This window comes from Apodemus sylvaticus, chromosome 14 (assembly GCF_947179515.1).
Source record: "Apodemus sylvaticus chromosome 14, mApoSyl1.1, whole genome shotgun sequence".
NCBI classification, from domain to species: Eukaryota; Metazoa; Chordata; class Mammalia; order Rodentia; family Muridae; genus Apodemus; species Apodemus sylvaticus.
In genome coordinates this window covers 90,226,397-90,247,405 of record NC_067485.1, presented here as the reverse complement: position 1 = coordinate 90,247,405, position 21,009 = coordinate 90,226,397, and the positions used below count along the sequence as shown (strand labels likewise).

The following is a 21,009-nucleotide window of genomic DNA, read 5'->3' as shown; positions in this document are numbered from 1 at the left end:
AGTTAGTTTCCATCATCTTAAGACCATCTCCCTAACTCACCTGTTTCACAGTACTCCTTCCAAACCCCTGGGTGTTGTTCCTCTTACAGTGTTTGCAGGGTATGACCAGCCTATCTCCTGCACTGCTCCTGTCAGCGAAATCACAGTCTCTGAGAAATACAGGCCACTTTTCAGTTGGGCTTAGTTGAAAAGCGTGGGTTCCATTGTGTGATGGCGGCCCTTGACCCTGAGTTTGGAGAAGCCCCTCTGCTGCTGTGGTGTGTGCTGTGTAGTTTCTTTCCTTTTCCCACAACCTTTTTTCCTGTTTCTGTTTAACCTCAGCAATCACCTTGAGTTTTCCCATGTGTTTAACAGCATGAAAGCAACAAGATAAAGCAGGAGAGAACAGTGAGAGCAAGATAATTGTCATTGTTCTGATGACTTTTAACCACATTTAAGAGCATATACAGGGCTGGAGAGATGGTTCAGCCATTAAAAGTTAGCCTCACAACAAAAATGTCAAAAACATAATATAGTGGTATAAAGGATCAGCTTTGAGGTGCATATTTTTTTTTGTCTTAACTTAAAAGCTATTTGCTCTTTTGCCTAGTTTTATATTCAGCAGTGTATACTTAGTCATCTTAAACAAAAGATCTTTAGTTACTAGATTTTCTTTAGTATGTTAAAAATAAAAGTAACCGAAGAGAATGTCTGTCACCACCCCCAGCATGTGTTTGCTATGGTTAATACTGACAGAGCCCAGTGTACTTTTTGGCAGCTTGAAATTGTCTCACTTTTTGTTGAGGGTTCTATAGTGTTAGTTAATTAAAAAACAACACAAACTTCTTGTAGAAGGAATGTGGGAACAAGATACAAATCCATTCGTATGAGAGAGCATGCAGTAACAATGGCGGGCAGGCAGGCCGCTTCCCACCGGTGTTCATTTAAGACAAGGTGCTGCTGTGCAGTCCTGAAGCAGGGTCCCAGAACTGGCTAGACCCAGTCTGGGTTCTCATTCATGGCAGTCCTTTGGTCTCAACTTTTTAAGTTTTGGGATGAACCATCACACCTGTCAGGGTTTTTGTTGTTGTTGTTGTTGTTGTTGTTGTTTTGTTTTTTAGAATTATTGACAAATAAATGAAAAAATACATGCTCCAATTTTTAAATCATTTAACAGATATGATAAAGTTAAAATATGTAAAGGAAACACTCTCAGCATAGCATAGAAGAGTTATAGGTAGACCATCTTCAGAGTGTTCCTCATTTCTACGAGTTTTAGGATATGTACTGCTCTGAAATTCTTTGGCATTAGTTCCTTCTCTGATTTTTTAGAGTTTTTACTTGTATGTATGTGTTTGTCTGACCGTGGAGACCAGAATAGGGCATTGCATTCCCTGGAGCTGAAGTTATAGGGGTTTAGAGTCACATTACAGTGCTGGGATTTGAACTATGATTCTCTACGAGAGTAATAGCAAGGGCGTCTTAGCTGTAGAACCAGTTCTCTACTCCGTTTCCTGTTTTGTCTCAGTGCTTGCTCCCCAACTCCCCAATGTATGCCCACCAGCGCTGTCCTTGTGTCTGAGCACTGCTAACCTCTCCTTTGCCGTAAGTACATGTTCTACCAGCAGCTGCTTCGCATGTGCAGGGCCTGCTTCTCCCGGTCAGCTCCCACTGGCTCCCACTGGCTCCCACTGGCTCCCACTGGCTCCCACTGGCTCCCACCAGCACACGTTTTGACCTGACTAGATAAGGTAGTAGATTTTGTCTTAGTTTCTGGTTCATTTCCCAGTTCTGTTGCCGATTGACTGAGTGATGGGACCTTGCCTTGTCTGATCCCTGTTTTCATTAAAATAGGTCTGGAGGAGTGTTTGTGCATAGAATTCATGACACAGAATCGCGGTGAGGGCTTAGAGTGTGCTCAGCAATCGCAGCATAGTGGAGACCATGCAGGTGTCCGCCCATAGGTGATCAGGGACACGGATGCAGTGGACCCATCAGCTCTCCCACTGTAAGAAAGGCTTGTCTCAGCTTAGAGTTTTAGAAATTTCAGCCCCTTGTTGGCTCCGTTGTTTTTGGTCCTGTGGCAGCACAGCACATCATGATGAGAAATGTCAGGTAAAAGCCTCATTATACCTGTGAAAAAGAGGGGGTCCTACTTCAAAACATAAGTATAACGGTAAATAAAAATGCCATCTGGAAACCAAGCTTGCAGAACCCTGGCCTTTGGAGGGACAGTTCAGATCTAAACTGTAGCATGTAGTGTATTTATACAATAGAATATTATTCTCCCTTAAACGGAAATCTCCTGTGGATGACCTTTGATAGTGTGATTTCAGTTACACGAGGGCAGCATTTGGTGGCTGAATTAAAATGTTGAGTCCAGCTTCGTCTCTCATGCACACTTGTTAATTTTCTCACATCCTGTTTCTTGCTTCAGAGTTATTGATTTAGGAGTCATGACTCCCTGTGATAAGATACTTCAAGCTGCTCTGGACCACAAAGCAGGTACTGTGCCACAGTACTCTGGGTGTAGCATTCAGCATCACTCTCCTGAGAGTCTGTCTGGAGGAATGGGAGAGCCCGGCCTTCTGGGCCCTTCTGTGAGAGGGACATCGAGCAGCAGGCTCCAGTCAGGCTGTTGGGGCTTGAAGGAGGTGTGCACGTCTGTGGGCCTCCTCCTAGCTCCAGCGGGGGTGGGGGGTGGGGGTTGGGGGAGTGAGGGGTGGAGGGGTGGGGGGACAAAACAGTTGTATAGTTGTTTTTATGGTCAAGCCTGAGATAATTATGAACTAGAGATGATTTTTATTGTGTGGCTTCCTAAATGTGTTACAAATATGTTTCTACAAATTTAAGTTAACACCTTTTACTACCCCAAGCAAACAATGGATTCCTAGAATTAGAAATTGACATGTTAGGTTTTCTGATCTTCAGTACAACATTTAAAAAGTGTTTTGTTTCATTTTCTCTTTTTTTCATTCTCACTGGCCAAGTTTTCTGTCTCTTTTGACAATAGATATAATTGGCTTGTCGGGACTTATCACTCCATCCTTGGATGAAATGATTTTTGTTGCCAAGGAAATGGAGAGGTTGGCGATAAAGATTCCATTGTTGATAGGAGGAGCAACCACGTCACGGTGAGTCGGCTGTGCTCTCTGTGCTCACTCTGGGTCCACTTTGGACAGAATTTGTTCTTGTTCTCCCTTTCCTTAGCATGCTGTCTTCTTGTAGCACAAAGTGTCCGAAGGCTTCTGGAGCCTTCTGCAGACTGCGAGCTTCCGTGGGACTCCCTCCCCTTGCCTGTCCTCTCATCTCCCAGGTGGCTTCTAGGAGTTATAATGTACTGAACCCTCCAAGCAGGAGTCTTGAAGGTGCTCCAACCTTGTAAGGTTTGGAGATAGACTAATGAAAGTGAGGCAGTCAGGTGGAGGAGTTCCTGAGAGGAGGACTTGGGGACACTTTCGAGCGGTCACATTGACTCACAGGCGGTGTTTGACCGAAGCTCTCCCGGTCATGGGTCATGGTCATGGTGAGAGGCGCTAGGCTTTTGTAGCATTTTTTTTTTTTTTTTTTACATCTCAGTTAGTTGATGGTTGGCAAGGTGGTTCCACAGTGTGAAGTTTGTTTGTTTGGGTTTTTTTTTTAAGTGTAAAAAGGAAATTCTAGTCTGGTCATAAGACTCTAGGACTCCTCAGAGAGTCAGAGATTTATTTTCAGGAATTGGATTGTGTGACTGTGGGGCCAGAAGGTCTGGAATCTGTAGGCTGGGGTTTCAGGCAAGCTGCTGTTGCTGCCCCGAGTCTGAAGACAGTCTTTCTGATACAAAAACAGAACTTTGTACTGAGTCTGGTACAAAGATAGAAGTTCTTTGTACCAGAAGCAGGAGTTAATGAGACAGACGGCTTAATATTTTTCTGAAGTTTTTTAGCTATTGCTGAGGTTAATCACATTATAGAGGATAATCTACTGAGTCTACAGATTTAAGTGTTTATTACATCTAAAAAATATCTTCAGAGCAACATTTGGACTACATGCAGTACCAAACTGCATAGTGTGGCATACCTCAGCCCATATACAGAATTAGCCATCTATTGTTTGTAGTGTGAATGGAGAATTTCCACAAGTAGCAGAATGTTTTCATCTTTACCCATTGATATTTTTCATACTGCAGTGACTTGACAGTTCAGCCATCGTTGCTGGTGTTAGAAACCTGGACTTCTTCCCCACTAGGAGTTTACTTACTATCACGGTGGCAGAATGATTCTTACAAGATCTGATTGAACACCTGTAAAGAGGATTTGAGTTTGTTTTCTTTTGGTACTGGAATCTGTACCTAGGGCCTTGTGCATAGTTTACATAAAAATACTTTAATTCTAGACTAGGCTATGATAGGAAATAAAAGATTATAATATACTTTGGCTGAGAGAACGAATATGAAAATACCTGACTTGGGAGAAGGAACCACCAGGAAACACATGGTGTGACTCTGTAAGCCACCGTCTTCATTGTCTTCCCTGGAGGGAGGCTGTGTGTTCCCAGGTCTCACTTTGGTTTTGTATATTTTTTAATGAAATTGTCCATACATAGCCTAAACTGTTGCTCTAAGCACCTCACAATCAGGATGGTATGTTTTAATATGTTTAATGTGATATTTAAAAATTAAAGGTTGTTCTTCCTAGTATCTATATGTTAAAATTTGGCAGTAGAAACTTGGGGCTGAGCAAATATTAGTATGAAATATTATATTACTTCTGTGCTTTAATTAATTGATTCACTTTTGTGATACTAGGGACTGATTGAACGTAGGGATTTCTACATTGTAGCAAGAGTTGTACTGCTCAGCTATCTCCCTGGCCTCTTTCTGTCTTATTTTTTGTTGAATTTCAAGTCTGGAGTTTCTTTTTACAATTAGAATGTAGAGTTGAGGCCAGTTGTATAGCTGTCTCTCTCAAAGAGGAGGCAGCAGTCAGACCTGTGTCCTGTGTCTTCGGCCTGGTTCCTGCTTCCCCAGGGTGCTGGCTGGTCTCCCAGCTCATCTGGAGGAAGAACCTTGACCTTGATGACAGTAGGGAGGGACTGCCAGGAACTGACTGGTTCCTCCTTTTGGTCAAGCAGCTCTGGCAGATACCTGTGAACAAACCTACCTTATTTTGTCAGACTCCCATGGAACCTAGGTCTATCAGTTCATATCATCTTACCCTGTTTTCCCATCTTGGGATGGGAAAAGTCTTTCTTAGTTTATAGGGGAAATTTGAAGTTCAGCCCTTGTAGTACCTTGAAGTCTCTCTTGAAAATACTGTACAAACATATTATCTCTAATGGGTTTGAACACGCGTTGTCTGAGCAAGGAGTTGTCAGCATTGATGGATATGCTTTTCTTCTTGACCCTTATTTTCAGAACCCACACAGCAGTTAAAATAGCACCAAGATACAGTGCGCCTGTAATCCACGTCCTAGATGCATCTAAGAGTGTGGTGGTGGTGAGTGTGGGGGCCTTCCTTTATTTTAAGTGTGCTGTACAGAGAGAACACACAAGGAAAGTATTAAGAGCTAAGGTATCCCCAAGATCCATTTTGTTTTGGCCAGTTTTACAAAAGGAATATGAAAGAGCAAGCTAAAGTTGCTGGTGGCCGCTGCAGAGTCTGCCCTGCTGGAACATGCTGTGCTTCAGGCATGCTGACAGAAGTGGGCGGCAGCTGAAGGATGGCACAGGATGCCTTCCTCCTAGACATCTGACCAGGGTGACGGGCGCCCTCAATCTAATCTACAGATATAAGAAGATTTCTTTGACTATTGCTAGAATTAACTGGAATGTAGGATTTTTAAAATGACCTTGTTTTGGATATAAGAAATTGATAGGGCTAGCTGACTTAACCAGAAATCAGAACAGATATTCAAAATCCAGAGTAATAGATAATTTCTTAATTAACTTTACAAAAACCTTGCCTAGGTGTCTTTCCCATGTTCTCTCGTAAATTCTGATTGTCATTCTCATGTGTTTGCTGAATAATAAGCTACAACAGCTGGGAGACATCTGAGAGACCACATGGTCCTTCAGTTTCCAAGTTAGTCACCTGGAAACTCAGTCAGTGTAAGACAGAAAGGATCTCAGCAGCTCCTCTGTCCTTAATCACAGTTGTAGTTTTCAACGAAAGAGCATGATTTGACAAGAACAGAGAGTTTTGAAGGAGAAGAAATCTACTGAAGGACATGGTAATCTGGGAGACTCAAGGAACATCATGCAGACTGGATGACAGTGACCACAGGTTCTGAGCTGTCTTCTGAAAGGAAAAATTTCAGATCTGTTATTTATTATATGGAATATATATTGTATTTATATGGAGTTCATACAGTAATCATTATTACCCTGAGTTGACTATATCACGAGGCTTCTCTGGGGCTGGGGTGGGGGATGGGTGGTCATGGTAGTACAGTGTCACAGTGTGTATGGAGGTCAGAGACAACTTGTAGGAACTAGTTCTCTTCCCCTCCCATGGGTCCTAGGAATGAAAGTGAGGCTGTCAAGCCTGGTAGCAAGCATCTTTGTCTGCTGACCCACTTTGCTGCCTCAGGGTTGTTGAACTTTATCTTGCATTTCAGTGTTCTCAGCTGTTAGATGAAAATCTGAAAGATGACTACTTTGAAGAAATACTGGAAGAGTATGAAGATATTAGACAGGACCACTATGAGTCTCTCAAAGTAAGTGATAATAGCAGGTCTTGCTCATTTCAGATCACAGTGATCCGTGGTTTCTCATGGGCTTTATTGACTGTTTTGAGAAGTCCTTTGAGAGAGGTCTATTTCCTAGTTCAGATCTGAGTTCTTCAGTATCTACGCTCCTGATTGTTTTTTTTTTTTATTGTTGTTTTGTTTTTGGTTGTTGTAATGAATTTTAAGGAAGTTATGGACCTACTTATAATCCCAGAACTTTGATAGGGGCAGGAGGATCATGAGATTGAAGCCAGCCTGAGCTACATACCAAGACAATGTCTCAAAACACTTGAGACTTTTTTTTTGTATCAAGCCAAACGTTCTGGGTGTTGAGTAGGTGCTAGGCTCTATGCCAGACACCAGGCCTGCGAGAGAGAATAAAGCATGAGCTTACTGACATCCTCAAAACGTGAGCTAGGTCACTCCACAGTTGTATTCTCACTCGTTCTTGACGGGAAAATGGAAGAAAATAGAGCATTAATCAGGCACTCAAACCTCTCCTCTCCTTACTGGTCCGAACTCTTCTGCCATTCAGAAGCTCCAGGCTTCAGGAGCTCCATGATTACTCCTGAAGTCATGGCGGTCTATCCTACACCCATGTGGGGTCTTAGGAGTTGCTAGGAATGTCAGTGAGAGCACAGACAGCAGCCTGTGCCGCTGGCGCTTCTTCCCGCTCTCCTGTCGTCTGCCTGTAGCTGACATTTCTTCGGGTCTACCCTGGTCTGATCTCAGGGTAGTTATGGTGTGCAGCTAACCCCATGACCACTTGTGTCCTGAAAGAACTGGTCCGGCCTGCAGGGTCAGACGTAGAACCACAGTGTGAAAACACGTGTCACAATGTGAAGCTCGAAAACACGTGCCACTCTTTACTGTCTCCTGTTTTAGTGGCAGCGAGAAGCCATAGTGGGTGGGAAAGGGTAGGGATTTTCTTTTAAAAGGCTTCAGTGTTGTTCATTTGGTTATTTGTCTTGTTTGCAAAAACTTGTATACTGGCTTTCTTAGTTACGTTTTTATTGTAGTGGTAGAAAAGCTAAGCGGTTCTGACTAACTGTTTTCTTCCACAGGAGAGAAAATACTTACCTCTAAGTCAAGCCAGAACACACGGTTTCCACATTGACTGGCTGTCTGAGCCTCACCCAGGTCTGTGGCTGCTGCTGGGTACAACTAAGTCTGGTCACTGACAGTGTCTAGGATGTGTCGTAGTACTTGTCTACAAAGGAACATACAGTGAGCAATTCTCAGTTGTGTGTGATATGGGCCACCCTGTTGATGGAAAGGAAAGTGGATGGGACGACCTACTGAGTGTCACCGTCGTGCCCTTTGGATGACTCTGTAACAAGCGTGGTTCTATTGCGTGGGATTTCAGATAGTAGCTGGCGTGATTGTCAGGACTCTGTATCGGGTGCATCTTCTGTAGCCTGCGCTGTGCTTGGCTGGGCTCCTCCACTGACCTGAGCTGCATGCAGGCCGAAGACTGACTCGGAATGTCTGCAATATAAAATAGCTTTGCACTGCAGGTCTTGAAAAACTGCAGCAAAGCTGGATCCCTCTTTACTTGTTCTATCTCTGCAGGCTTCCCTTTAATTTCTGCTATGTGGTTTCTTCCTGTTTTATTTCTAGCTACTCTTCTTACCTCACATAGGTGTTCACTAGGGAATAATGTGCTTAAGATGTTTTGACAGGCTCAGAGAGACATGAGATACAAATGCAAAACCAAGACAGGTTTATTAGTGGAATCCCTATTTTCAAGGTAATGTCTGGAATCGGCTTTCAGGGCTCCTGACATCTGTGTTCTACACATGCTCCGCAGAGTTGAGATGAAATTGCAAACGTAGGTGTGCTCAGTTCTAATTTCATTCCTGCTGGGTTCCGTGTGGTTTAGTGGAAAGAGTGCCAGACTGGGAGCTGGAGGCCCGAGTGCGTACCCTCCTTGGCCCCTGGCACTGATTCACTGCTGTGACCTTGAGTGTCTGTCGTCTACATTTGACAGGCTCTGATGTGTGAAGGGGGATTGCTTTATGGAAATGTTCAAAGGGTAAAATTAGATACTAATGTGAAAACCTTTGAAGAACTAGAGATCACCACAGCAGAGTGGTCCGTGCTGTGGATCTTTCCTTACTGTTTACCTTTTGCTCTAAAAGTTGGTCGAGAGGCATCAGGGCAAGTTTCGGATCCAAAATATATTTTGCTAGAACTGCTTCTGAGAAGGGCTGTGGTGCCTGGTGGTGGTGGAGGTCCTTCTTGGGCTGCCTTTTTTAGCCCCCAGATGATGCAGCACTAGGCGCTGTCTACCCTACTGCCTGAAGGATCCAGGGCTGCAAGGTATGGCCCTGCCATGTTTTGAGGATATCCCAATTTTCCTCAGAGAGCTGTAGGAAGTGAAACCCATAAGCAAGGAGAGCTTTCTCTCTAGGGCTTGGGAAGTAGACAAGCAACCCTAGGATTCTGGGCCCTCTCAGCAGCTCCATAGCTGCAGGTCGCTGCGTGCCTTTAACAAGAGGCCTCTAGTCTGGGATGTCAGTGGTCTCCTTCAGTTTCTCTCCTAAGAGGACTACACATACTTTGTAAACAAACAAAGCTATTTGATGGTGGTTAAAAAGAGGGGAAGATGGCAGAACAGATGGGGAAGAGTCACTGCCGGGCAGGAAGGCAGAGATTCCAGTGAAGAGCTCCTCCGCTCTCCTCTTGCTTCCTGAGAGGCCGGTGTTCTTCAGAGCAGCTGCTAACAGTGGAACAGCCAGTTCTTAGATCCCTACTCACAGGGAGACATGGGCACTCAGAGTTGGCAGTAGCACTGGTACTTTGGCCTCTGGCCCAGTATCCATGTGGCATTTTGTCCTTGGTGTCCTGAAATGGCTGGAGCACAGTCTGCCTATAGAGGCCCCAGAATCATGTATGTTATGTTTCAGACTTGGATGTAAAGGACAATTTCTGAACACCCTTCTATTTCCATTATACAATCTAAGAAATGACTTATAACTTCCTTTTAAAAAAATCAGATATTTATTCATAGTGGCAGTCCTGTGTTTGTCCCTCCCCTGCAGAGTAGCCACAGTTTGGAGTTTGGGACCTCATTTCAGAATATGTCCCTACATTGTGTGTGTGTGTGTGTGTGTGTGTGTGTGTGTGTCTGTCTGTCTGTCTGTCTTTGTCTCTCTCCCTGTGTGTGTGTATGTGTGAGAAAGAGAGAGAGAGAGAGAGAGACAGTCAGACAGACAGAGAGACAGAGAGACAGAGATTGAGAGAGACAGAGATTGAGAGAGAGAGGATATGCAGGCAAGGCTTGTAGATCATGTTTGTAACCCCCATATGAGTAGTGTACTCCACAAGCCCTTCTGCGGTGGTCTTTAGTACTCTGACCATCTGTGTACTCAGGGGTGTGGGACTAGAAGGGTGAGGGAAGTCTCTAGTAGTCAGTCAGCTGCATGGGAAAATTCCTTTTTCACAATAATTTAAAGTTCTGCTCTTGTAAGACAACTCCTACGGGTGACTGACGGGAGGGAAGCCGGTGTGGCAGTGAACTTGAGAGTAAGGAGCAGGGAAGGACACGTCAGTGATGTCAGTGTGAGTGCGCCCCAGCTGCTGTGCCAATGTTGACAGCTGCGCCTCTTTCCTCTAGTGAAGCCCACGTTTATTGGGACCCAGGTCTTTGAAGACTACAACCTCCAGAAGCTGGTGGACTACATTGACTGGAAGCCTTTCTTTGACGTCTGGCAGCTCCGGGGCAAGTACCCGAACCGAGGATTTCCCAAGATATTTAATGACAAAGCAGTAGGTTAGTAAGTCCTGCCTGCCTGGTCCTCAGGCCGTGGTGGGGTGGCTCTGAGAGGACTCTGAGAGGATGCACTGAGTGTTTGGTTTGTACAGGATGCAGCTGCTTCCATATCACTCCCCATTCAGCTTTCACAGGAGCATTCAGGGTTTGCTTGCCCTGTCATGTCAGGGAAATTTGGCCTTGTGTTAACATTCTTTAAATAAAATTTCGTACTTACATCAGTTACACATTGGTCTGTGCTGGGCACAGAGGCAAACAGAGGCCTGTGACTTGGTACCTGATTCGCGGCAGTGGAGCTGACAATACTCGCTTTGTCTGGGCTGATGCTGCACTGTGGGCTCAGCCCAGGATCTCACTCACATAAGAGGGGCTAGAATTCTGACAGGAGATTAGAGTGGGGTTCCTGGAGGTACCGGTACTTGAAATGTTATTGAAGATTCCATGGGGATTGTTGAGCCTGCGTTTGGGATAGAAACCAGGAAAAAAGGATATTTCTGGAGTCTAACTTCTTGAGTTCTTTATATATATTGGATATTAGCCCTCTATCTGATGTAGGATTAGTGAAGATCTTTTCCCAATTTGTTGGTTGCCAATTTGTCCTCTTGATGGTGTCCTTTGCCTTACAGAAACTTTGTAATTTTATGAGGTCCCATTTGTCAATTCTTGATCTTAGAGCATACGCTATTGGTGTTCTGTTCAGAAACTTTCTCCCTGTACCGATGTCCTCAAGGGTCTTCCCCAGTTTCTTTTCTATTAGCTTCAGAGTGTCTGGCTTTATGTGGAGGTCCTTGATCCATTTGGATTTGAGCTTAGTACAAGGAGACAAGGATGGATCAATTCTCATTCTTCTGCATGCTGACCTCCAGTTGAAACAGCACCATTTGTTGAAAAGACTATCTTTTTTTCCATTGGATGTTTTCAGCCTCTTTGTCGAGGATCAAATGGCCATAGGTGTGTGGGTTCATTTCTGGATCTTCAATCCTGTTCCATTGATCCTCCTGCCTGTCACTGTACCAATACCATGCAGTTTTTAACACTGTTGCTCTGTAGTATTGCTTGAGGTCAGGGATACTGATTCCCCCAGACTTTCTTTTGTTGCTGAGAATAGTTTTAGCTATCCTGGGTTTTTTGTTATTCCAGATGAATTTGAGAATTGCTCTTTCTAACTCTGTGAAGAATTGAGTTGGGATTTTGATGGGTATTGCATTGAATCTGTATATTCCTTTTGGCAAAATGGCCATTTTAACTATATTGATTCTACCGATCCATGAGCATGGGAGGTTTTCCCATTTTTTGAGGTCTTCTTCCATTTTCTTCTTCAGAGTCTTGAAGCTCTTGTCATACAGGTCTTTCACATGTTTGGTAAGAGTCACCCCAAGATACTTTATACTGTTTGTGGCTATTGTGAAGGGGGTCATTTCCCTAATTTCTTTCTCAGCCTGCTTATCCTTTGAGTATAGGAAGGCCACTGATTTGCTTGAGTTGATTTTATAACCTGCCACTTTGCTGAAGTTGTTTATCAGCTGTAGGAGGTCTCTAGTGGAGTTTTTTGGGTCACTTAGGTAGACTATCATGCCATCTGCAAATAATGATAGTTTGACTTCTTCCTTTCCAATTTATATCCCTTTGACCTCCTTATGTTGTCTAATTGCCCGAGCTAGTACCTCAAGTACAATATTGAAAAGATAAGGAGAAAGGGGGCAGCCCTGTCTAGTCCCTGATTTTAGTGGGATTGCTTCAAGTTTCTCTCCATTTAGTTTGATGCTGGCTACCGGTTTGCTGTATATTGCTTTTACTATGTTTAGGTATGGGCCTTGAATTCCTGTTCTTTCCAAGACTTTAAGCATGAAAGGATGCTGAATTTTGTCAAATGCTTTTTCAACATCCAATGAAATGACCATGTGGTTTTTTTCTTTGAGTTTGTTTATGTAGTGGATTGCATTGATGGATTTCCGTATATTGAACCAACCCTGCGTTCCCGGGATAAAGCCTACTTGATCATGGTGGATGATCGTTTTGATGTGTTCTTGGATTCGGTTGGCAAGAATTTTATTGAGTATTTTTGCATCGATGTTCATAAGGGAAATTGGTCTGAAGTTCTCTTTCTTTGTTGGCAAACAACCCTATTAAAAAATGGGGTACAGAGTTAAACAAAGAATTCTCATCTGAAGAACTTCGGATGGCGGAGAAGCATCTTAGAAAATGCTCAACTTCATTAGTCATTAGGGAAATGCAAATCAAAACAACCCTGAGATTTCACCTTACACCAGTCAGAATGGCTAAGATTAAAAATTGAGGAGACAGCAGGTGTTGGAGAGGGTGTGGAGAAAGAGGTACACTCCTCCACTGCTGGTGGGGTTGCAAATTGGTACAACCACTCTGGAAATCAGTCTGGCGGTTTCTCCGAAAACTGGGCACCTCACTTCCAGAAGATCCTGCTATACCATTCTTGGGCATATACCCAGAGGATTCCCCACCATGTAATAAGGATACATGCTCTACTATGTTCATAGCAGCCCTATTTATAATTGCCAGATGCTGGAAAGAACCCAGGTATCCCTCAACAGAAGAGTGGATGCAAAAAATGTAGTATATATACACAATGGAGTACTATTCAGCCATTAGAAACAATGAATTCATGAAATTCTTAGGCAAATGGATGGAGGTAGAGAACATCATACTAAGTGAGGTAACCCTGACTCAAAAGGTGAATCATGGTATGCACTCACTAATAAGTGGATACTAACCTAGAAAACTGGAATACCCAAAACATAATCCACACATCAAATGAGGTACAAGAAGAAAGGAGGAGTGGCCCCTTGTTCTGGAAAGACTCAGTGAAACAGTATTCAGCAAAACCAGAACGGGGAAGTGGGAAAGGGTGGGTGGGAGGACAGGGGGAGAAAAGGGGGCTTGCGGGACTTTCGGGGAGTGGGGGGCTAGAAAAGGGGAAATCATTTGAAATGTAAATAAAAAATATATCGAATAAAAAAAATAAATAAAAGAAAAAAAAAGGATATTTCAGAAAAGGAAAGTGAGCAGCTTTGGACACGAGTTCCCATGTCAGGCGTTGCAGATTGTCCCCATGACACAAGGAGACTTGTTGTGATAAAGAAGTGAATAAATCAGTAAATTATTCCCCTCAGTTGTCTTGGGTAGCTCACCCCCACCTAGAAACATGGAATCACAGCGTGAAGAGGCCATGAGATTTGACGGAGAGAGCCCGGGAAAGCAGACACTTGTCAGCTTCTAGAGGGTCCTGGGCGTGTTAGGGTGCTGAGGCCTGAGTACTTATGGGCAGTCAGAGGACTGCGCGAGGGGCTTCTTAATTGTGCTGTCCTTGTGCTGGGAAGGGACCGTAGGACTGTACTTCACACAGGTAGGACAGCACAGTGGTGCCCACTGAGAGCTAATGGGAACTGAAGGAAGGTGTCCCAGAGCCGGTAGAACACCAGGTAGGAGGGTGCCGACCATGGCAGGTCATGTAAGAGGATTTAGGCCACTCGTCACTGTTCACCCTGTCTCGTCCCCAAATATCGCTGGGAAGTTAATGGGTTGTACGTGGAGCATCAGTTCTTGCCTACCTTTTGACAAGAGGCGCCATCGATTTAGCTTCTGGATTCTACTAACTGGGAAAATATAAACACATTGAGCTAGACGAGGCGCACTGTGGGGGTTCATTTCATGGACCTACTATCTACTCGGTTCTATGCTTCAGGCTGTGCCCATGGCAAACCCAACAGCCTTTGTGGGGAAGGAGAAGTGGCAGTGTTTTGAAAAGAATCGTTATTTGCAGATTACTATTGGCATCTTTAAATAAATTCTTATTATATATTTTTAATAGGTGAAGAAGCCAGAAAGGTATACGATGATGCTCAGAATATGCTGAACATACTAATTAGTCAAAAGAAGCTCCGGGCCAGGGGCGTGGTTGGATTCTGGCCAGCACAGAGTGTCCAGGATGACATCCACTTGTATGCAGAAGGGGCGGTGCCCCAGGCCGCTGAGCCCATAGCCACCTTTTACGGACTGCGGCAGCAGGTATGCAGTGTGTGTGGACAGCCGGGGCAGCAGGTATGCAGTGTGTGTGGACAGCCGGGGCAGCAGGTATGCAGTGTGTGTGGACAGCCGGGGAAGCAGGTATGCAGTGTGTGTGGACAGCCGGGGCAGCAGGTATGCAGTGTGTGTGGACAGCCGGGGCAGCAGGTATGCAGTGTGTGTGGACAGCCGGGGAAGCAGGTATGCAGTGTGTGTGGACAGCCGGGGCAGCAGGTATGCAGTGTGTGTGGACAGCCGGGGCAGCAGGTATGCAGTGTGTGTGGACAGCCGGGGCAGCAGGTATGCAGTGTGTGTGGACAGCCGGGGAAGCAGGTATGCAGTGTGTGTGGACAGCCGGGGCAGCAGGTATGCAGTGTGTGTGGACAGCCGGGGCAGCAGGTATGCAGTGTGTGTGGACAGCCGGGGCAGCAGGTATGCAGTGTGTGTGGACAGCCGGGGCAGCAGGTATGCAGTGTGTGTGGACAGCCGGGGCAGCTGGTATGCAGTGTGTGTGGACAGCCGGGGCAGCAGGTATGCAGTGTGTGTGGACAGCGGGGGCAGCAGGTATGCAGTGTGTGTGGACAGCCGGGGCAGCAGGTATGCAGTGTGTGTGGACAGCGGGGGCAGCAGGTATGCAGTGTGTGTGGACAGCCGGGGCAGCAGGTATGCAGTGTGTGTGGACAGCCGGGGCAGCAGGTATGCAGTGTGTGTGGACAGCCGGGGCTGCAGGTATGCAGTGTGTGTGGACAGCCGGGGCAGCAGGTATGCAGTGTGTGTGGACAGCGGGGGCAGCAGGTATGCAGTGTGTGTGGACAGCGGGGGCTGCAGGTATGCAGTGTGTGTGGACAGCCGGGGCAGCTGGTATGCAGTGTGTGTGGACAGCCGGGGCAGCAGGTATGCAGTGTGTGTGGACAGCGGGGGCAGCAGGTATGCAGTGTGTGTGGACAGCCGGGGCAGCAGGTATGCAGTGTGTGTGGACAGCGGGGGCAGCAGGTATGCAGTGTGTGTGGACAGCCGGGGCAGCAGGTATGCAGTGTGTGTGGACAGCCGGGGCAGCAGGTATGCAGTGTGTGTGGACAGCCGGGGCTGCAGGTATGCAGTGTGTGTGGACAGCCGGGGCAGCAGGTATGCAGTGTGTGTGGACAGCGGGGGCAGCAGGTATGCAGTGTGTGTGGACAGCGGGGGCTGCAGGTATGCAGTGTGTGTGGACAGCCGGGGCAGCAGGTATGCAGTGTGTGTGGACAGCCGGGGCAGCAGGTATGCAGTGTGTGTGGACAGCCTGGGCAGCAGGTATGCAGTGTGTGTGGACAGCCTGGGCAGCAGGTATGCAGTGTGTGTGGACAGCCTGGGCAGCAGGTATGCAGTGTGTGTGGACAGCCGGGGCAGCAGGTATGCAGTGTGTGTGGACAGCCGGAGCAGCAGGTATGCAGTGTGTGTGGACAGCCGGGGCAGCAGGTATGCAGTGTGTGTGGACAGCCGGGGCAGCAGGTATGCAATGTGTGTGGACAGCCGGGGCACTGCTCTGACTTTCAGATTTGCAAACTACACTAACTGTCAGTGGGAATTAAATAAGAAATGTGAGCCTTTTATTTATCTGTATCATTTCATCCAAACAGCCGTCCATAGTTTGTGAGGATGGAGAGAAGACACGGACATAGGTGTAGGGTTCACTGTAGTGTCTGCAGATAGACAAAGAATAGTACTGTTAGCCCAGCTGTCATATACTCGCGTTCTCAGTCCTTCAGTCTCCTTAGCTCTGAAACTAAGGGCCAGGTGCGTTACCAACAATTGCTTTTCATCTGCGTATGCGATTGAAAACTGATATGTGGCTCAGGTATCCGCTAAAGAGGGAGTGAGACAGCTATAGTGGGTCTGGCGGGTAGTGCTGGTGTCAGGCAGCGGATGTGTCTGTTTCTCAGAGGAAGGAGCATGGGCAGAGGGAGCTGGCATCCAGTGAGCTTTGTATGCAGAAGCAAGCACACTTAGTGCACCCTGGCTCTGCTTCTCTTTGTAACCTGTCTCTGCAGTGCACAGCTTTGTTTTTTTGTTTTTACCTTACCTTGCCACATACAGACTTTAGCTGTTGTAGACGTGATTGCCTCAGGCAAGCAGTGGAGCTGGAATTTAATAATTTACAGTAAGTTACTTTTTTTAGTTTTGCTAACATTTTTAGTAATTTAAAATTGGTAATTTTGCCTTTTATCATAATGCAGTTCATAATGATACTGAATATCATTTTAGGGTTTTAGTAGTAACATCAGGGGAATTCTTAAATTTGAGCCTTAATCCCATAAGGAGTTCTATGAGAACAATGAAAGCTTTACTCTGTGCGCGGGTGCAGACAGCACAGCATAGCGCAGGCAGTTCCACTGCTGAGCTCTGGCCCTGGCCAGGGAATCAGGAGCTTTCCTTTCCTGGTCGTGGAGGCCAGAACCCTCCGCTGGGCCCTTCCTTCATCCTCCAGCCCTGGGCTTCTCTCTGCTGTGTTTTCACTTTCGGAGTGAACTGAATCCTGTTGTGTTGGGGGAAGTCTGGAAGTGCTGTCTAAGGGCGTTGCACAATGGAGTCTCATCCCGCCCTTTTAGTAGTCCCCAGAGAGGGAACTGGACCGTGGCACATACTACCTGCTTGGCTAGGCACTAAAAAATGATAGCTGAGCTCTCCCACTGGGTGGGAGCCTTTTGTTCAGAGAGCTCTGATTGCCATCTCTTCTAAGGCACAGTGGGACCAGTGACCTGTCTGTCTTGTGCTGCACGGTAGCTCTGTGTCCCTCTCTGGCTTTTTTATTTTATTTTCTAAGTCACAGAACAATAGAGTACTGCTGGAAAATGGACTCTCCATTCACCTCTGTCCCTGGGCTCTGGGACACTTCTGTGTGTTTTGATCATTTGTTTATTCTCTGCCTGGGGTCAGGCTGCATTTGATCTCATGTCTGTCAAATGGCATAGAAGATTCTGGGTGGACTATATGATTAATTGATCAGTCTAGAGCAGTAGCATATATCTAGGAGCATTTGTCTCTAGGAACTGATGGGAACCTGGTGTCAGTTCCTGGATCCTGCCACTGGCTGAGCCTCTGGGGTCAGACTTTGTCTCAGATTCTCTGCATGTGGAATGGAGCCTGTGGATCATGTTTCATGGGATTGCTGAGGGCTAAATTAGGTCCCTATAAAGAAAACAATGTTTAGTAAGTATTTAGGAAATACTAGTTACCAACTATTAACTTTTAATTGACTGTAATATGTGTAAGACCTTATTTGTTAGCTCATAGCAGGGAAGGATCAGTTACCAGCCGAGAACAACATAGTAGAAGACAGGACAGCACCCAGCTGTAGGCTCTTGACCGCTGCAGATCGGTAAACCTCAGCTGTTGCTGCACACTGCAGGCTGTACCTCTATCAGGCTCACTTCAGACTGCGCTGAAGGGAAAACAGCGCCTGCGGTGTTCAGAAGGGTTTGGTCAATGTGCACATGAGCAAGTTTCCTGACTACATGCGCTGCATGATGTCAGATATTTTTAAAAATCTCATTTCATTTGTGTCTTAGTCTGTTTTCTGTTGTAGAGTGGAATACAGTAGAATATAGTTGAATTAAGACGGGAGCTTTATAAAGAAAACTGTTTATTTCGGTTCATTGTTCTGTAAGTTAAGAAGTCTAAGAACAGGCAGCCTTAGCTATTGAGAACCAGTGCTGCTGTGTGGCATAGCAGAAGTCAGAAGAGGGAAGAAGGCTGAGCTCTAGCAAGAGCGGCCCGTTCTAGAGAGAGAGGTTAATCACATCACGAAGGCTCCACCTCATACACTGCAGATCTCTGTGCCCTGCATGGCTGTGTTAAATAATCAGGGTTTACTGTATATATACTCAAACCATAGCGTCTTGTTTATTGAGCACGTATTTATCCCATACGCACTGTGTGCCAGGAGTGCTGGGGCAGAGCTGAATGAAGCGGGCACACACATCCTATGTGATGAGACTTACATTGATAGTTCCTTACCGTAGCTGGTGCCACCACGGCCATGCTAATGGCTTCTCTGCCTATTGCTTGAATTTTAAGGCTGAGAAGGACTCTTCCAGCACAGACCCCTACCACTGCCTCTCAGACTTCATCGCTCCTCTGCATTCCGGGGTCCGTGACTACTTGGGTCTCTTTGCCGTTGCCTGCTTTGGGGTTGAAGAGCTGAGTAAGGCCTATGAGGATGATGGCGATGACTACAGCAGCATCATGGTGAAGGCACTGGGGGACAGGCTGGCAGAGGTAAGGCATTGGCAGAATATATGTGGGAGCTCCCATAACAATGTCAGAAAACCTAGCAGCCATTAGAGTCTCTGCCTCTTACTTGAGCTAGATGCTGCTGGCTTTAATGTGAATTGTATTTTAAAAGCCGATATCTCCCAAATGCCACTCATGTGTCATCTTTTGAGCAAAGAGAAACCTTCATTGCTACCTCAGTTAGTTGTTGCCCCTAGCGTCTTCACCTTATCTCTGAATTAGTCTTCCTTTAATTATGTGATGCTGTCCTCGCTCATTGAGCGCATCATTTATTGATAACCCCCAGAATTAAAGTCAGATTTCTTCTTCAGAGTCCTTCTCTCTAGTGTTGGCAACTTTTGTAGTATTACCTTGCTGCATGTGGAGTGGGGGAGCCCAGGCTGTGGGAGTTCCTGTCTCCTTTCTTCTCAGCGGGCCATGGAGAATATAGCTCTGCGGTCCTAGTACTCTTCTGGTGAAGGTGTGGTCCCATTGACTTCAGAAAAATAGCCTAGAATTCTCAGATTACTAAATACGATAGCTCAGAACTCAGACTGAGCTCCTAATGAAAGTGCAGAGTTCTTCCTAACCATGGCTCAGTGTGGAAAGCGGTTCTGTGCCACTGTGAGGCTGGGCTGGAGGCCACGGGTTGTTCTGATCGGTTGTGCCCCTCTCTCTCCCGTGCTCACAGGCCTTTGCTGAGGAGCTCCATGAGAGAGTTCGCCGAGAACTGTGGGCTTACTGTGGGAGCGAGCAGCTGGGTGTCACAGACTTGCGCAGACTCCGGTATGAGGGCATCCGGCCAGCGCCTGGTTACCCCAGCCAGCCTGACCATACTGAGAAGCTCACCATGTGGAGACTGGCCAACATCGAGCAGGCCACAGGTGTGTGAGGGAGCTCCTGGCCTTCCTCATTGAGCACATACACTTACCAAAGACATAGGCAGTTCAAGTTTTTATAAAGTGGAAGAGCTTGGAATGAAGTCATCTCTCATCCATTCTTTCTCACGTGGATCTGTTCTGGCCTTTTACTTCTAAATTGCAACATCGTACTTTTACTTAAATATTTCAGACTTAGCAGTTGAATCTAGTTACTCCTGCCTGGTGCTAGATGGGGAGTTTTGTGTTCTCCTTTCTTGCCCCGCCTTTCCTGTCTAGCTTTCTGTTCTTGGTATACGCTAACCTCGGTCCTGTCAGCGGTGTGCTCTGCCTGCCCAGGCCTGCACTGCTTGCTGACGGCTCTTTCTGGGCTCTGGACTAGCAAGCCGCCAGCCTCGCACACTCCGTCTCAACGTCCTGCACTTGTGACTAACATTCATGCTCCTGCAGCCATCATTCCCCTGTACATTCTCCGTGGGTTGAGTCTCAGAGTTGGAGACTTAAAGTTGACCTGTGTGCTCTTGGGACAACAGCCTCTTCGTCTGTGGTTCAGGGTAGAGTCAGTCACTGTTCTGAAGCCGTGTGTTGTCCCACCTTCGCTGCATAGCTAGTGTAGTTGAGAGGACTCAGGCTGAATCACGGACTCAGTGGAATTAATCAAAGTTAGCTGTCCAAGCTGGTGAAGTCGAATCCCTATCAGAGGAAGGCAGTGTGAGTGGCACTGGGTGTGGGTCTGCAGGAACCACTCTGGGGGTTGCAGCGTCTGGGTGTGGGCCGCATTCCCGCCGAGCTAACTGGAGATCTTTAGAATGTACTCCGCCTTTGTGATTGTGTTTGTGTCCATAGAGTGACTGGTGCAGTTTAACAGCCATGAGGACACCTCCCCCTCAGTGTTCTTGTGGGCGTATTCCTCATCCCTGCAGTCACAGACTTCACAGTCAGTGGGGAGCTGTGGGTGATTCTATCACTCCAGGGTTAGCAGTCCTGCCTGAGAAGGCTCAGGCTTAGGGACAAACCGGGGCCACTAACCCTGATATCACAGACAGCTGGGAAAGGACGGAAGTCTTCCCCAGGCTTGCTGCCGCTGGGTGTGATATGCATGCCCTGGATTTGGATTTTACCTGGCAAGACTTTGCTCGACCTTGTGATCTGAGCTTCTTATTGTGTCTTTGTAGGAAGTTTACTTGATGCTTATTCAGAGTCTGTTAGTCCCCTGTGCAGGCAATGATGGTTTCCTATGGTTCTCCTCAGGCATCAGGTTGACAGAATCCTTGGCAATGGCCCCTGCTTCAGCAGTATCAGGCCTATACTTCTCCAATGTAAAGTCCAAATATTTTGCTGTGGGGAAAATTTCCAAAGATCAGGTAAGTATGTGGCTTCTCT

The 21,009-nt window shown here is 46.3% G+C and overlaps 1 protein-coding gene across 50 annotated transcripts in view; it reads left to right on the top strand.

Moving 5' to 3' along the window:
• Mtr (5-methyltetrahydrofolate-homocysteine methyltransferase) overlaps nt 1-21,009 on the top strand; it is an 83,848-nt gene that overhangs the window by 60,501 nt on the left and 2,338 nt on the right. The window contains exons 23-32 of one of the 50 annotated variants that reach the window (XM_052156192.1): nt 2,417-2,484; nt 2,993-3,113; nt 5,375-5,456; nt 6,577-6,675; nt 7,752-7,827; nt 10,307-10,462; nt 14,307-14,503; nt 18,554-18,754; nt 19,440-19,632; nt 20,878-20,990. In XM_052156192.1, the coding sequence (XP_052012152.1) occupies nt 2,417-2,484; nt 2,993-3,113; nt 5,375-5,456; nt 6,577-6,675; nt 7,752-7,827; nt 10,307-10,462; nt 14,307-14,503; nt 18,554-18,754; nt 19,440-19,632; nt 20,878-20,990 (1,306 nt within the window). Of the gene's footprint in view, nt 1-2,416; nt 2,485-2,992; nt 3,114-5,374; nt 5,457-6,576; nt 6,676-7,751; nt 7,828-10,306; nt 10,463-14,306; nt 15,659-15,691; nt 16,102-18,553; nt 18,755-19,439; nt 19,633-20,877; nt 20,991-21,009 lie in introns of those variants that run through there. The other 49 variants (XM_052156139.1, XM_052156138.1, XM_052156140.1 and 46 more) reach the window with 49 other exon arrangements.